This window comes from Lethenteron reissneri, chromosome 58, assembly GCF_015708825.2.
Source record: "Lethenteron reissneri isolate LAM-NWPU_2019-01 chromosome 58, ASM1570882v1, whole genome shotgun sequence".
Lineage (NCBI taxonomy): Eukaryota > Metazoa > Chordata > Hyperoartia > Petromyzontiformes > Petromyzontidae > Lethenteron > Lethenteron reissneri.
Window position 1 is genome coordinate 10,145,494 of NC_083836.1, and position 15,812 is coordinate 10,161,305.

At 45.1% G+C, this 15,812-nt stretch overlaps 1 protein-coding gene across 6 annotated transcripts in view; it reads left to right on the forward strand.

Moving 5' to 3' along the window:
- Positions 1–15,812, forward strand: part of LOC133357581 (zonadhesin-like) — a 159,356-nt gene that overhangs the window by 47,364 nt on the left and 96,180 nt on the right. For all 6 annotated transcript variants that reach the window (XM_061575575.1, XM_061575569.1, XM_061575572.1 and 3 more), the window contains 3 exons: positions 5,913–5,960; positions 6,329–6,475; positions 14,392–14,645. In XM_061575575.1, the coding sequence (XP_061431559.1) occupies positions 5,913–5,960; positions 6,329–6,475; positions 14,392–14,645 (449 nt within the window). The remainder of the gene's footprint in view (positions 1–5,912; positions 5,961–6,328; positions 6,476–14,391; positions 14,646–15,812) is intronic.

The window sequence follows — 15,812 nt, forward strand, 5'->3', positions numbered from 1 at the left end:
CACCTCATCGATAGATGTAGGAGCCGGCCAAGTCCAGACACAAGCAGTCTTTTCCGGATCCGTGGCAACACCTGACACGCTCACAATGTGTCCCAAATACTTAACCGATGGTTGCAATAGATGGCATTTTTGTGGTTTGAATTTCAAGCCCGCGGCACGCACTTTGGCGAACACTGCCTCAAGACGCTGCAAGTGCTCGTCAAACATGCGGCCGAAAACAATCATGTCATCCAAATAGATTAAACAAGATTCCCACTGCAGCCCCGCCAAGACCATCTCCATGAGACGCAGGAAGGTGGCCGGGGCCGAATGAAGACCCATAGGAAGCCGGTTGAATTCGAACAATCCCTGGGGTGTGCGGAACGCTTTCTTGGGTCTAAAGGCCTCGTCGAGCGGCAACTGGCAAAATCTTGAGAGAAAATTTAGGGTCGAAAAGAGCCGCGCACCCGAGAGAGCATCGAGGGAATCATCCATTCGTGGAAATGGATAAGCATCAGCCACCGATATTTGCTGTTTCTTGACTAGAACGATGGGGGCCACCGAAGGGCTAGTGGAAGGGGAGATAATGTCCACCGCCAACATCTCATCAACTGCGGAGCGGACATGATCCATTTCCGCCGGGCTAAAGCGGTGTGAATTTAGCCGAATAGGGGCCGAGTCGCCCATATCAATGTGATGTTCCAGGAGAGTGGTACGACCCAGATCAAATTTACTTTGGCTGAAGACATCGGTAAACCTGACGCGGAACTGCTGGCGCTCCTCGGAGGACAATGAGGCGTTCTCGTTGAGCAACGCATCAATCCATGATGCGTCGGCCCTCCCCGCGGGCAACACGCCCACCATAACCCCTCCCGGCGGCCCGCGACTTTGGGAGGAGGGCCCGGGGTGGCGAGCACCAACACAGCACCGACAGGGATGACGATTGGCGCGGGCCCCCAATTGAGGACCTGCAAAAAATGCTCCCGGCCGCCGACACATCTGTAAAAGCACCCACCAAACAGTCGAATTCGGAAAAATAATTGGAGGGAGACAGGAGAATGCCTGTCTCCGGGGACTCCACTTTCAATGGCCCGCGCAGCCTGAGGGGAAGCAGGATCTGTGACCCAGGTGGGACCGTCACAGACTCCGTGGTCAAAGCCCGAACACTAGCGGCCAGAAGGGCCAACACAGAGGGAGATTTCAGGAAATGCAACCGACCCCCCGATGGCATCTCGACGCACCCTTGGTCGACCAGGATACGCATGGGCATCCTAGCCAAAAAATCGGTCCCCAAGAGGCATGGTACGGCCAAGGTCTTGGAGACCAAAATGAGCCCCATCAATTAAATTTCACCGATCACTATCGACGCAACGACGTGGACCAAAATGCTGAGGCTGCTCCCGTTGGCGGCCACGCAAGCCCCGCGAACTGGCCGCAATGGCCCCACGCTGCGTGGTAGCAAATTAAAAACGGCCTCCGAGACCATGGTGGTTGACGCACCCGTGTCCACCAGAATCCGCACCACGACCCGCTGCACATGCCCCACAATGGCCGAGGACCCCGCAGTGGCGGCCACCATGTGATGCGCAAGGGCCCTCCACTGGCGAGTCTATCTGGGCCACCCAAACGACGGGTGTAACCGCGCGAGACACAAGTCCGACCCCCTAGAGATGACCCCTTGATGATGGATCCTAACCCCGCTAGCTGCTCGCAGGAGGAGAGGCCTTGACGAAGGCCCGGGGGCGTTGTTGCAGCCCCGCTCGAAGTGGCCCTGCTGGCCACAACGGAAGCAGGTGACCTGCCCCGTGGCCTGTGGACGAGGAGGACCCGCCCGCCACCGCCTCTCTGGCCGGCGAGTAGTGCCACCCCTCCCGCGGCGGTCGTAAGCCGCCACGGCCGCGAGGGCATCCTCCACCCGAGGCACCACCACCGCTGCAGACTCCGGAGCTCCCACGCATGCTGCCACCACGGGTGGCTGTCGCAGCGCAAGATGCACTTGAATATTTTGCACAACGGCCAATGATGTTATCTCGATTCCTCGGCAATGGACAGCACAATGCCCAGCTCCCCCACGAGGATCAACAGCCGCTCAAGGGCCAAGGAGTCCAGCGCCTTCCCCTCAAGGTCGGGGTATGCGGCCCGAGCCAGCGCCAGGAGGGAGCAGCGAAATGCTAGGGGCAACTCCCCCTCCTCCCGCCGGCGCATGGAAAACTTAAGGCGCGTACTAGATGGCTGCTCGAACACTGCGGCCATCTGTTGGTAGGCCGACTGCAGTGTCGCCTTATCCGCCGGTGAGATGGCCGAGAACGCCTGCAACGCCCTTGCATCAAGGCACGTTGGCAGTGCGCGCAGCGCCTCCTCCGTGGGCCAGTGCACCGACTGATAGACCGCATCAATCGGGTCTGAATGTCCAGCCAGTCGCCCCCCTTCACGACGAACGGCGCGACAGGGGGCAACCGGCGCAGCGGCAGGTGGGCCGACCCTTCCCCCAGCTCGGACTTACCTGCACAGGCGGCCGCCGGTGATCCCACGGCCGCACCCCCACCTGGGCCACCACGACGGCGAGCTGCGCCATGGTGAGCGGCTCCTCACTGACCATGGTCTAAATTTTTCATCTATGCTTTTGCACGAAGTGTGATACATTGGGTACTAAGCAAATGAAGACGTCCCCATACCATTCTCAGACGGATGGGATTGTAGAACGCTTGAACAGAACGACATCATCCATGCTCTGTCAAGTGGTAAATGAGGCACAAACGGATTGGGACCTGCATGTTCCAGGGATTTTGGCGGCGTATTGGATGGCTCCACATGCCTCTAAGGGGTTGTCCCTTTGTTTCTTATGTACGGGCGGGAGGCTCAACTGGATATAGCCTCCAATAAACGATGGGACATACCCGAGCCGCTGCAGGTTTCACTCAAGCGGGTGTTGGAAGCACGTGCAGCAGTGAAGGAAAATGCCGCCAGGGCACAAGCCGCTAATGAGAAGAATGCAGAGCGTCGCACGCATGTGCTTCCTTGGCCAATCGGGGAAAAGGCATAGCTGTATTGCCCGCAGGTGCTGCTGCATACGTCGCCAAAATTGCACCAGCGAGACACACACAGACAAACAGAAGGACAACGAAGGCTTCGGCACAGTTTCGTTGTCCTTCTGTTTGTTTTGGTGTTTGTTTCGTTCTGTGTGTCTTTGTGTGTGTCTCTCTCTGCATATGTCTGCCTATGCTGTTCCTGTCTGTGTTTTATCATTCATTTTCACCTGATGATGGTTGCTTGCGTTGCGTCCGAAACGTCGTATTCTATTATTATTTGATTAGATTTTCTACGTGACTTTACCGAAAGAGCCAAAGAGTAATGTATCATTTGATGATATGCTTCCAAGCAGCATTAAGTCTGTAGCAATCTGAACAGTTAAATGTTTTTCTTTCAATTTCGATAGATTCTCTAATTAGTCTTGGCCAGTAGAAACTAGTTTTGCACAGAACTTCAACATTATTAAAATGTATTGAGTGTCCTTGTTGGCACACGAGTTATGATACTGGTGACAGTTGTATTTGGGAGTATTTAATATTTATTTGGTGTTTTTTTAGTCTCGTGCTGATCATTCGTCCTGTTTGCCCAACATAGCATTTGCCACAAGTGCAATCAATCCGGTACACACCATCTGTTGATAGCTTCGGTAATACATATTTTGTATGAGATATTAATTTCTGTATTTTATTTACCGTGCCAAATCTGACTCGGATGTTTTGTTTTTGCAAATATCTGGCTAGTTTATCAGTTACTCCCGCAATGTACGGTATTTTAAGTCTGAACTACTTGGGAAGCTTCAATGCTCATGTTATTTGACTTGGTTTTGGCATTCAATGCCCTGCTTATTTGTGCATCATTGTAACCGTCAATTGCAGCGCTTCTTTAACGTGTTTAATTTCACTTCTCAGACTATCACCATCTGACACTTTCTTAGCCCGAGGAATGAGCGTCTTGATGAGAGCAGATTTCTGTGCAGGGTGATGGTGTGACTCTGCATTCAGATAGGCGCAGTGTGTGTTTTTTTTCGGTAAACACTGTGTGTTATTTTACCATTTAGACCCCATCCGAGCAGAATATCCAGAAATGGTAGAGTTCTGTCAGCTTCCCTTCCATGATGAACTGGATGGATGGGTTTTTTGAGTTGCGATGATTTATAAATTCGTTATGTGTATCTTTACCGTGTGGCCAGACCACCAATGTGTCATTCGCATATTTAAACCAAGCAGAGGGTTTTAGTGTGCTTGAAGCTATTGCTTTTGTTTCAAAATCTTCCATGTACAAATTCGCTATCACAGGAGACAAAGGAGATCCCATTTCTGCTCCTTCCGGTTGTTTATAGAAGTCACCTTTCCACAAGAGTTGGTGTTCTTTAGACAGTATTCAGCTTGTCGTGGGATATCTTTGGCTAAACCTGTGTTCGTTACCAGAGTGTCGAGTAATATAATTGACTCGTTGACTGGAACCCTCGTGAACAGAGAAGTCGCGTAAAAACTTACGAGAATATCATCAGGGTTAACCTTAATATCTTGAATTTTATTTACGAGATGTTCAGAGTTTTTAATGAATGAGGAGGTCCTACCGATGTATGGCTGTATTTGTTTCATGACGTATTGTGCTTATTTGTATATGGCAGAGCCTATTGTACTCACTATGGGTCTTAATGGGACATCATGTTTGTGAATCTTTGGTAGCCCATAAAGTCTTGGTGGTTTGATGCCCTTGGTTTGATCAGCTATTGGTCTTCCTTGGGAATTGATAACTTGGCAATATTTGCCGTTGTTTTACGTTCTAAGGTTTTGGTTGGGTCTCACCTTCATCGAGTAAATCTTTGATTGTATTATGATAATCCTAACGGGGATCACAACAGTTAATCGGTCCTTATCATCAACAAGAATATGGATATCTTTATTTGCTCTCAATTTTCTTAAGGCGTTTGCTTCACTGAAGCTAATATTCGTTTTTGGCAATTTTACTGTTCTCAATAATTTTGGCAACCTTATGCCTAGTCATCTCAGCTTGATTATGTGGGAGATGTCTAACTGCTGATTCCACTTCAGCAATTATCTCATCGACAGGGATTGTACGTAGGGTAACAGCAAAGTTTATCTGACTGTTGCCTCATGAAGCTAGTTTTAAGTACTGGCGAGACGTCGTACTCAGATTGTAAATGGTGTGGCTTGGCTCTCCAACACACTGGTGTGCTGTACTAGTAACGAATTGGCATGTTCTGTTCATGTGACAACCCTTACTAATTGGCTGTGTCGGGTGGTGGCGGGTTTAACAAGACATTGATATATTTATGCGATTTAACCCAAAAAAACCTGTATTATGGATATTGGTCGCAAAAGCCTACGTGTTAAAATTACAAAAACTACGAAACGATCTGCCATGCGCTGCCCTCGGCATCGGGCACGGTGGAACAGATTTTTTCTGTTTTGCTAAAAATCACCGTGCTCGCTCCCCATATCTGCACGACTCAAGCTTAACGTCGCGGCCCTCTGTCACCGTGCTCTTTGCGTGGCCTCCTGGCATACCGATCGTCTTTGCCCACTCCGCAGCAGCTCCCTCCATCTGTAACTCTACCCCCCTTCACATACGCAGCAGCATCCAGTCTTTTTCCACCTTCAAGAAGCACCTGTAGACACACATTTTGGCGAGCTTCTTGAGCTTTCTGGGGAACTCTGAGCGAAGTTCCGAGCTTCCTGAGTTGCACTCGAACTTTTAATGCACGGTCGTGAAATTTTAGCACGGTAAAAGTGAACTATTATGTTTCATCATTGCAGCATTAATATTGATGAAGCACTATACATAACACAGCAGATTAAAGAGTGCTCTTAATGAATGAATGTTGGGTACGTCGGTTGACGAGTAATGTCCCATTGTCTTTATTTCATGAACCGAAGCTCCAACAACGCCGGCACCAACGCCACCACCGACGCCACCACTTCCAAGTGAGAATTTGCAGTGGAGTGCGCGGTTCGTCAGGGATAACCTAAACGCCTCATCGGTTTGAGGCTTTGTGCTGTACTGGTTTCCAGTGTCAAGTCGCTATATTATTATTTCTACAACTTTTCATCACTGCCGTATATTACAGTATTGTGGTGGGGCAGTGATCAGTCCATTGCACTATGAACATTGATCTGGTTATGCAGATCAATGGCCCACCAATAACATTGAAGAGCACAGCCCATTTCTCAGTGGCAACATTCTTGAGCTTGATTGCCTTTATACAATGCCCAATAAAGGAAAGCCTGATTCTGTGAATTAAAAAAAACGTACAAATTTTCCGTGCTGTGTGTGTGCGTTGTTTTTTTTTCAGATGTGCGTCTCGGCTGCACCTTTGATGATGAGGGGCTCCCAATGTGCGGCTGGACTCAATGGGGCGATGACGCTGGAGACTGGATCAGGAACTCGGGAGCAACCCCCAACCCCAGCACTGGCCCACCTGGGGACCACACCACCGGCTGCAAGCAGCACTTGCATTGTAAAATGCCTGCTTAGAAGATAAACATCAAATATAATCTGGTGTCCAGGTGGCTCAGAAGTCAGAGCACTGAGAGAGGACTGCTCGCTAAGGTGCTGCCCGAGGTTCGAGTCCAGGCCGCTGCCTGTGATTGAACCTGATTCTCAAGTCTTAGTGAGTTGATTACCTCAGCATGGTTACCAATGACTGTGCACAAAAATCACATCACGTAAAATTGAATTAACACGCTTAATTTGGCAACAAATTCCAGCATTGAGAATGAAATCTTTAGGGGCCGTCCATAAATTACGTCACGCACCTAGGGGGGGGGAGGGAGGGTGAGACATTTGTGACGATGTGTGACGAGGGGGGGTTTGAGAAATGTAACGTCACGTAAAATGCGCAATTTTAAATAAATATAAACAACACCTTCTACTTAATTAAATTGAATTGTTATAACACTAATTTTCATTATTAACTTTTTTATTATTTAAATGTATTAAGGTCACCTTTTATTTATAGTATAGATGAAATTATACTGTTAAACATAAGAACCGGAAGTCAAACTACTTCACACTTTTATAGAGAATAATACTTCGTCAGGAAGAAGAAATGCAAATAAAATTTTAATGCAGTCGTTATATTAAACACGCTTGATAGTTTCGAATAAGAATTTAAAAAAACGTAAGTACTATTATTCCTGTCATATTAATCGACAGAATTTTCAATCACACACATTTATTAAATATACATTTTTAATATCACTATAAAATGTACTACTATTAATACTATTATTATGTTACAATAACATTGATAATAACATATATAGAGAGAAAAGTAAAAAAAAAAAGTCTTAAAGTCACTTTATTGTCAAGTGTGTTACATGCATGACATACAACACAGATGAAATTACAGTCCTCTCTTGGTCCCACGGTGCAACCAAGCAATTACAAAATTAATCACAATTAACAGACATAAATAAACAATAAACAATCGGCGATCAACACAAGATAAATAATCAAAAATGTAATAGACTTAAAATAAACAACAGTCAAGAATTTTTAAAATGTAAAATATTATTTAAATAAAGTATTTAAAGAAATAAGATATTTAAAACAGTGTGGTAGTGCGATGTAGTGCAATGTGCAGTCCAGAGATCAGGATGTACGAGTGAATGTGTGTGTGGGGGTTGGGGTCAGGGGGCAAAGGGAGGTGGGTGGGCAGAGGGGGGGAGTGATGGTAGAGCAGGGAGGGAGTTGAGTCTCCTGACAGCCTGGTGAAAGAAACTGTCTTTGAGCCTGCTGGTCCTGGCTGGAAGACTCCGCAGTCTCCTCCCTGACGGCAGCAGGCTGAAGAGGCTGTGAGATGGGAGGGTGGGATCACCTGCAATCTTGATTGCTTTGCTGGTGATGCGGGTGTTATAAATGTCCAGAAGAGGCGGGAGAGAGACACCAATGATCCTCTCAGCTGCTCTCACTATGCGCTGCAGAGTCTTGCGGCAGGACACGGTGCAGGTGCCGTACCACACGGTGATGCAGCTCGTCAAGATGCTCTCGACGGTGCCTCTGTAGAAGGTGTGCATGATGGGGGGCGGGGCTCCTGCTCTTCTCAGTTTGCGGAGAAAATACAGGCGCTGTTGGGCTTTTTTGGCCAGTGATGCAGTGTTGTGACTCCACGACGGGTCTTCAGAGATGTGCACACCCAGGAACTTGGTGCATCTCACCCTCTCCACTGCAGCACCGTTGATGGTTAGCGGAGTATGCTGGGTGTGCACTCTCCTGAAGTCCATGACAATCTCCTTCGTCTTCTCAACATTCAGGTGGAGATTGTTGTCCTTGCACCACGTGGCCAGCCTGCTCACCTCACTCCTGTAGTTTGTCTCATCACCGTTTTTGATGGCACCCACCACAGTTGTGTCATCCGCAAACTTAATGAAGAGGTTGGAGCTGAATGATGGTGTGCAGTCGTGGGTCAGCAAAGTGAAGAGGAGGGGACTCAGCACACATCCTTGGGGGACCCCTGTGTTCAGTGTGATGGTGCTGGAGGTGTTGCTGCCAACTCGAACTGCCTGTGGTCTCCCTATCAGGAAGTCCAATAGCCAGTTGCACAGGGAGGTGTTGAGCCCCAGGTGGTCTAGTTTGTGGATGAGCTGCTGGGGAATGATTGTGTTGAATGCTGAGCTAAAGTCGATGAACAGCATTCTGACGTAGGAGTCTTTAGTCTCCAGATGGGTGAGAGCTGAGTGGAGGGTAGCGGAGATGGCGTCATCGGTTGAGCGGTTAGACCGATACGCAAACTGGAAAGGGTCCAGTGCGGGGGGAAGGACAGACTTGATGTGTTGTAGGACTAGCCGCTCGAAGCACTTCATAAGGATGGGAGTGAGTGCGACCGGGCGGTAGTCATTGTGGCAGGAGGGAGATGACTTCTTCGGGACCGGGATGATGGTGGTAGCTTTGAGGCACGTGGGTACAACAGCCTGTCTCAGCGAGGTGTTAAAGATGTCGGTGAAGACATCTGTGAGCTCCTCCGCACAGTCTCTCAGGACACGACCCGGAATGTTGTCAGGGCCCTGGGCTTTCCTTGGGTTCGTCCTTCTGAGGGATCTCCTCACGCTATCTGGGGATAGCGTCAGCACCTGATCACCGGGAGGTGGTGGAGTCTTCTGTGCTGGGGTGCTGTTGTCTGCCTCAAAGCGAGCGAAGAAGTCCTTCAGCTGGTTCAGCAGAGAGGTGGAGCTGTCACAGGTCTGCGGAGAGGGTTTATAGTCCGTGATGGTCTGCATCCCTCGCCACAGGTTCCTGGTGTCTCTGCTGTCATTGAAGCGGTCGGATATCAAACAGCCATTTTTGAGCATGGAGGGATAATTAATAATGGAGTACATACGTCATTCAGCAAGTGAACAATAGCCAACGCGTCCTCCATGATTAATTATTCCCCATTAAATTTTAGTTCTTTGTACCCAGAAAATGGCGTCATGCTTCTTTTCGCCATTGTCCTACTATGAACCATGAGTGACTGAATTTAACCGTATAGGATCTTTGATTTAACTACGGAGTTCCCTTATGGAAATAAATACAAAAAATTACCGCTCACGATTCAGTATATCGTGTGCACGATTTAGTATTTTATGCGCAAAAAAATATAAATTGTGTGCAAGAACTAATCATTCGCACAAATAAAATAAATTTCGCATTAAATTGAAATTGAGTTTTTTACATGTTTCTATAAAGGTGCTCCATACTAGCTCATTTCATTTTTTAAAATACTTCGTATCAGTTTCAGTTTGAGTTAATTGAGTAATCATAGTAATCAAATAATCATAGAATAGCTAATCAAAGAATTCATGAATTTAACGCTATCTATTTAAAATATTAAACATTTTCAGACTGGTCATTACTTTAAACTCAAATCTCAATTAATATATACAACATTTTATCACATAGGTATTTTAAATTAAATATAAGGAAAGTCGTATATAAGGATTATAAGGTTTTCAGTGTTTGTATGATTGTTTATATTGTACATTTTTGTTGTTTTCTTGAATAATTTTCTGTGTTTAGGAAAAATATATGATTGTGTTAGTGAAATTTTTTTTCCTAAAAAGTGTAACATTTTGGAAAAAAAATTTCACGAAAATAAATTGTCACGCACAACAAGTCTGTGTGCAAAATGTCAGCTCGATTGGATCACGGGAAGTGGGTTAAAAAAAGACCGAAAGATTTGCACGGTCGTAAGCGTGCAAGCAAGCAAGCAAGTGAACTTAATATAAAGGATTTAAATTTTTTTCCTAAAAAGTGGAAAATTTTGGAAAAAAAATTTCACGAAAATTAATTGTCACGCACAACGAGTCTGTGTGCAAAATGTCAGCTCGATTGGATCACGGGAAGTGGGTTAAAAAACGACCAAAAGATTTGCACTGTCGTAAGCGCGCAAGCAAGCACGTGAACTTAATATAAAGGATTTTAAAAAGAGCACATAAAGCAAGAGATGAGAAGAAAAGAAAATTAACTGTTCTTTTTGAAGATAATCCAGACTTACGCACATCTCTGAACGTCAGGGCCAAGCCGGGTAGGCCGAAAATTGAGGAAGATCAGCCTTCATTACTGGAACCTATTGTGGATACTGCTATGCATGGATCGGCATCGCATGAAAGAAGGCAGAGCGATGTGTACAGAAGCATGACCATGACTGGGTTGTGGCCGCAGGACACAAGCTAATTCCTTCGGTCTATGCCGGAATCCAAATTCAGTCTAATGGTCCAGGAAACCGAGAAGCTGTTGGTTATTCGGGACCGACCTACATAGCATTCAGATCTGGAAAACACTCGTCATCAACAGCATTCAGCCATGGGTTTGATTTCGAAAAATTGCTTACTCTCGAAGAGTTTGACGTCATTACAAGGAGTGGTATTGATCGATTGGTCAAACCAATTTTAGTGTCGATAGTTGATAGTGGATAGTGGCTCGGACGAGAACCCGAGATACCAAAAGTGATGAAGGTTGCAGTCCACCACTTTCTTCAGCACGATTTCTACGCTTTATTCCTCGCTACCAACGCTCCAGGAAGTGTTTAATAGGGTCGAGAGAAAAATGGCACCACTCAGTAAGGAACTTACTGGATTGATATTACCACATGACCACTACAGTAGTCATTTGAACTAAAGAGGTATTACCATCGACGCTGATTTAGAGAAGAAGCATTTTAAGTTTGCTGGAAACACTCTAGCCGAAATTTGGTCACAGTTGATTGTCGATCATTTTCCGACAGTGGCTGAATACATCGAGCCAACAGAGTCTGAGCTCCAGGAACAAAACCTCTTGTCCAGAGATCAGAAATGGTACGACGTCCACGTACGAACAAGCCAATACTTGACACAGATTGTAAAATGCACCGACAAGTGCTGTTTGAAACCAAGAAGCTCCTATTTTAGTGTGGTAACAGACACATTTCTTCCTCCTCCTTTACAAGTTGTTCAAACAAGCGAATGTCTTAAAATTCCAGAACGGACAACAGACGGAGCATCTCATAAATTCCCATCTCTGTTTGTTGCACATAGTTTGAAAGTGGATGACATCCTTCCTCGCTCTTCAAATCCTTATTGGTCGACACCATACTGTATGACTTGTACTATCCGTCAATACAATCCGTGCATAGCGATAGGATTTGTAAGAAATGTCACACATACTTCGTGTCATTAGGCATGCTGCGCAGCCACTCTGTAACACAAAAGCAGGAATCAATTATTATTCCGCCCAAACGCATCAGGCCACATAGAGTCGCTGCATGTCGGCAACGTGAACTAATGGTTGTAATCGCGAACAAAGAAAATTGAGAGAGTGCAGATTGCATAGACGAAGAAGAGCTCGATCTGAATGGAATATCCATTCCACAGGATGAAGAGATCCATGCTCTCCATATTTATTCCATGAAGGAGCATTTTGCTTCTCCATAGGAGAATGGAGAAGCATAAATGTAGTAAAAATTTGGAATCATTGTTATTAAACATTTCGATGCTAATGATTCTTCCAGGGCTTTTCATTCTGTGGAATGAATATGTGATTTCCACACAGCTATAATTTAGCAATCTTTGGAGAACGTAATCAACCAGGCTATGCGTTGTGTGTTAGCCGACTCTCTGCGTTGCATTGCATTACATTTCCAAAAATTTGCTAGGTTTGTTTTCTCAAACTGCCTATTTCTCTCTCTAAAATTTACCAGGCTCTCATAGGCCCATTCACTTTTTCTCTCCCCCTGCCGCCGCGGGGTGTATTTCCACACAGCTCTCTCATTGACATGCTAATTTCTCTGCTCCAGCAGACCCACTTCTCTCTCTGCCCCCTCTCTCTTTATTTAAGGTCACGACACAGAGGCATTGGGTCTCTGTGTGTCTATGTTGTGTGTCTCTCTCTGTGTGTCTCTGTGTTGTCTCTCTCTGCTTGTGTGTCTGTCTGTGTATTTCCGTGTCTGTGTTTTGTCTCTCTCTCAAATTTAGTTCTACCCGATGACGACTGCTTGTGTTGCAATCGAAACGTCGTATTCTATTATTTAATTTATTTTCTTTCTACGTGACTTTACCGAAAGAACCAAAGAGAATATGTTATTGTTATAATTGTACTCTCCATTTTGCTTCGTTCTACTACAAAGTTTCAAGTATTTTTTATAGTTCTAATTACTTTTAATATTTGTTAATTATAAGAGAAAAAAAAGTATGGATCATTGCAGTCACGAAAACTTCAGATCTAGATAATTGTCGTGCAGAGCAAGTGGGAAGTGCTGTCCTCTACTGTGTCTGGTCCGAAGGTCACTTGAAGGGATCTCTGAGGTAGCTCTTTGATCGTCGCTTCTGCGGGCCGTGCTCGAATACGAAGGGTCACACTGCTCAGCAGTAGATATGAATGGACGCGTTGTCTCGTGACGTGACGCCAGTAGTACAATCGAGATAACATTGGGGGAACGAACTTACGAAATTAAATGACAAAACCATATTGTTACGAGCACTCCGTGTTGAGTCTGCACCTCGGATATTGTTGCATGTTGACTGTTTTACAGAATTATCTGCAGCCTTTAACTTCTCCTGTTCAGCATACCGGACCTTTCAGTTGTAATGTAAATATATAAATTAAACAATAAGAGGCACTTTTTTAGCGTACATACATTATTACGTCTGCATTGCATTTAAACAATGTGCCGCCCAGTGCGTTTTAATAAATCTCGTCTATCCAAGCGTGTTTCTTCGTTCCGTGTGCACCTTGCAGCTAAGCCTGAACTTTGATTCGTAGATAAGAACACCTGGATGTGCCCCGTTGTTGAACTCAATGTCTCTTTTGTTTCAATCAAGTTATTTCAAGTTAATTTCAATATCAAAGTTAAACCTTTTTACATAATTTTTCAAAGTCCACTTTTAGTCAGATCAAATATTAGGAAACACTTGGGCCTTGCAGGCGTTCTCATGGGCATATTGTATATCGTGTTTGTTTTAAGTTAAAACACGACATCATAAAATCCTACTAATTGTACATTTGCTTGGTCAGATTCGTGTGTTGACCAAAACAGCAAGAGAACATCGCCATGGAATTTGCTTTATTGTCGCAAAAGGAAACATCTGGGCATTTGCACAACTACTGTCATGACTTGTGAAAAAACACCATCTACTTGATTCTCCTTCACTTTAAGTGGGATATTCTCCACTCTGTGTTACAAAATGTTGCTTTATCATGTGGCAAACATTGTCAATATTCGGCTGAATGAGAATGTGCAGCACCCATACACTGCCTAAGAGGCAATTGACCAAGGTACTCTAGGTTAGCGATGTCACCCACAAGCTGTTGTATAACCAGAGTGGTGCACAACTTTCTGTGGCATTTGGAAATGAAAATGTCTTCATCTCATGACATGATACCAATAAGCAAAACTGCATTATAATTGGTAAATAAATTAAAGGACACCCCTTCAGCCAATAACAATCTAAGATAAACTAAACTTTTTTTTATTTTACCAAGTAAAGCCCACCGAGCTCAATTTACACTGTACCTCGTGGTGAATTCATCCTGCTAGCCACAGCTGCTCTGTAATATCAGGAGGGGGCACTGCGTAGCATGATAAATTAATCCCACTGTCGACACTTTTTTAGAGGGTTAAAATTAGCGAGTTTTCATGAACGGAATAAAAGTATTTTTTTGCTGTATTTTGACGAGCTTGAAGTTCTCCCCAATACTCCCCGGCCATCGCGGATAGGAAGTCTTTCCCAGGCCTCATACAAAAGAGGACCCCCATAATGGGCCTGGTTCTTTGTCAATAAGGAAGTAGAGGGCTCCCACAGGGCGTATCTGCACCAGGACCCTAGCAACCTCTGGGCCGGCCCTGCTCGTGCTGCTTGTTATCGGTGTAAATTGACGGCATGGGATGCCGGTTTGTTTCAGCCTCCTTCTACCTCTACCTGGACTCTGCGTCCGTGGGAGCTGGGGGAGGAGTGAGGCTCCTGAGCCCCAGCATCAACACCAACCAGAACGTGTGCCTGAGCTTCTGGTACCACATGTACGGCGATGAACTTATGACCCTGAACGTGCACGTGCTGGAGGACGGCGGAGAGAGACGCGTGTGGCGCGCGGAGGGGCAGCAGAGCAGCGCCTGGCTGCAGGGAACCGTCACCATTCAGGCCAGGCCAGACACCCAGGTCAGTGGCCCCGAATACTTTCCAGAAATGCACACCAAGGGCCTGATTCCTTTAGCTATTTTTGCTCTTCTTGGTTCTTTTGGTAAAGTCACGTAGAAGGGAAGTAATAAAATAATAAAAATAAAACATAATAAAATAATTATCACGACGTTTCGGCCACAACGCAAGCAGCCGTCCTCAGGTGAAAAATGAAACACCACCAAGCTTGGAGCGTATATTTAAGCTGGGTTGGAGGGGGGGAGGTGGGCAGAAGAGCGCCTTGACAAAAGAATTTGCATATCAAGAGGAATTTAGCATATTTATGGGAAATGCGTAAGAGGTGGGCGGGGGGTTTCAAAGTCATATTATGCCCGTGCATTATGCAGAATTAGCAGCATCAAAGGGAGGGGATGGGGGTAGCATTAACAAAGGGAATGGATGTTAATAGTATGTAGCTGCAGTTACTAAACAACCACGTAAAAAACTAAAGTATAAACTACATAGTATCATCAGTATACTAAATATACTCTCCAATAAGCTGAGCTACTAACAGTAAGTAATACATTACAATTCTACGTCGCAAAAAATATAATATGCTTCCATCTAAACTTTTTTCTCTTACATCACACGGGTCTACCTCGTACTATATACTGCCATAGACAACCCTAACATTAAATTACATACTGTATTACTATACACCTCTTAGTATCTTTCACGCGACGGTCAATGGTATAGTGTATAGCAGATTGTATAAATAGTATAAAATTGTAATGTTTAATACAATGTATAAGGTAATATACAGTATCGTAATTGTATAGTGAATATACAGCAGTGTGGTATACAGTAGGGTGGGTAGAATAATACTTAGGTTAATATTATAGTCGAAGGTATAGAGTGGTGTATAGTAATACAGTATATAATTTAATGTTGTATTTGTCTATGGCAGTATATAGTACGGGGTAGACCCGTGTTATGTAAGAGAAAAAAGTTTAGCTGGAAGCATATTATATTTTTTGCGACATAGAATTGTAATGTGTTACTTACTGTTAGTAGCTCAGCTTATTGGAGAGTATATTTAGTATACTGATGATACTATGTAGTTTATACTTTAGTTTTTTTTTACGTGGTTGTTTAGTAACTGCAGGTACATACTATTAACATTCCTTCCCTTTGTTAATGCTACCCCCA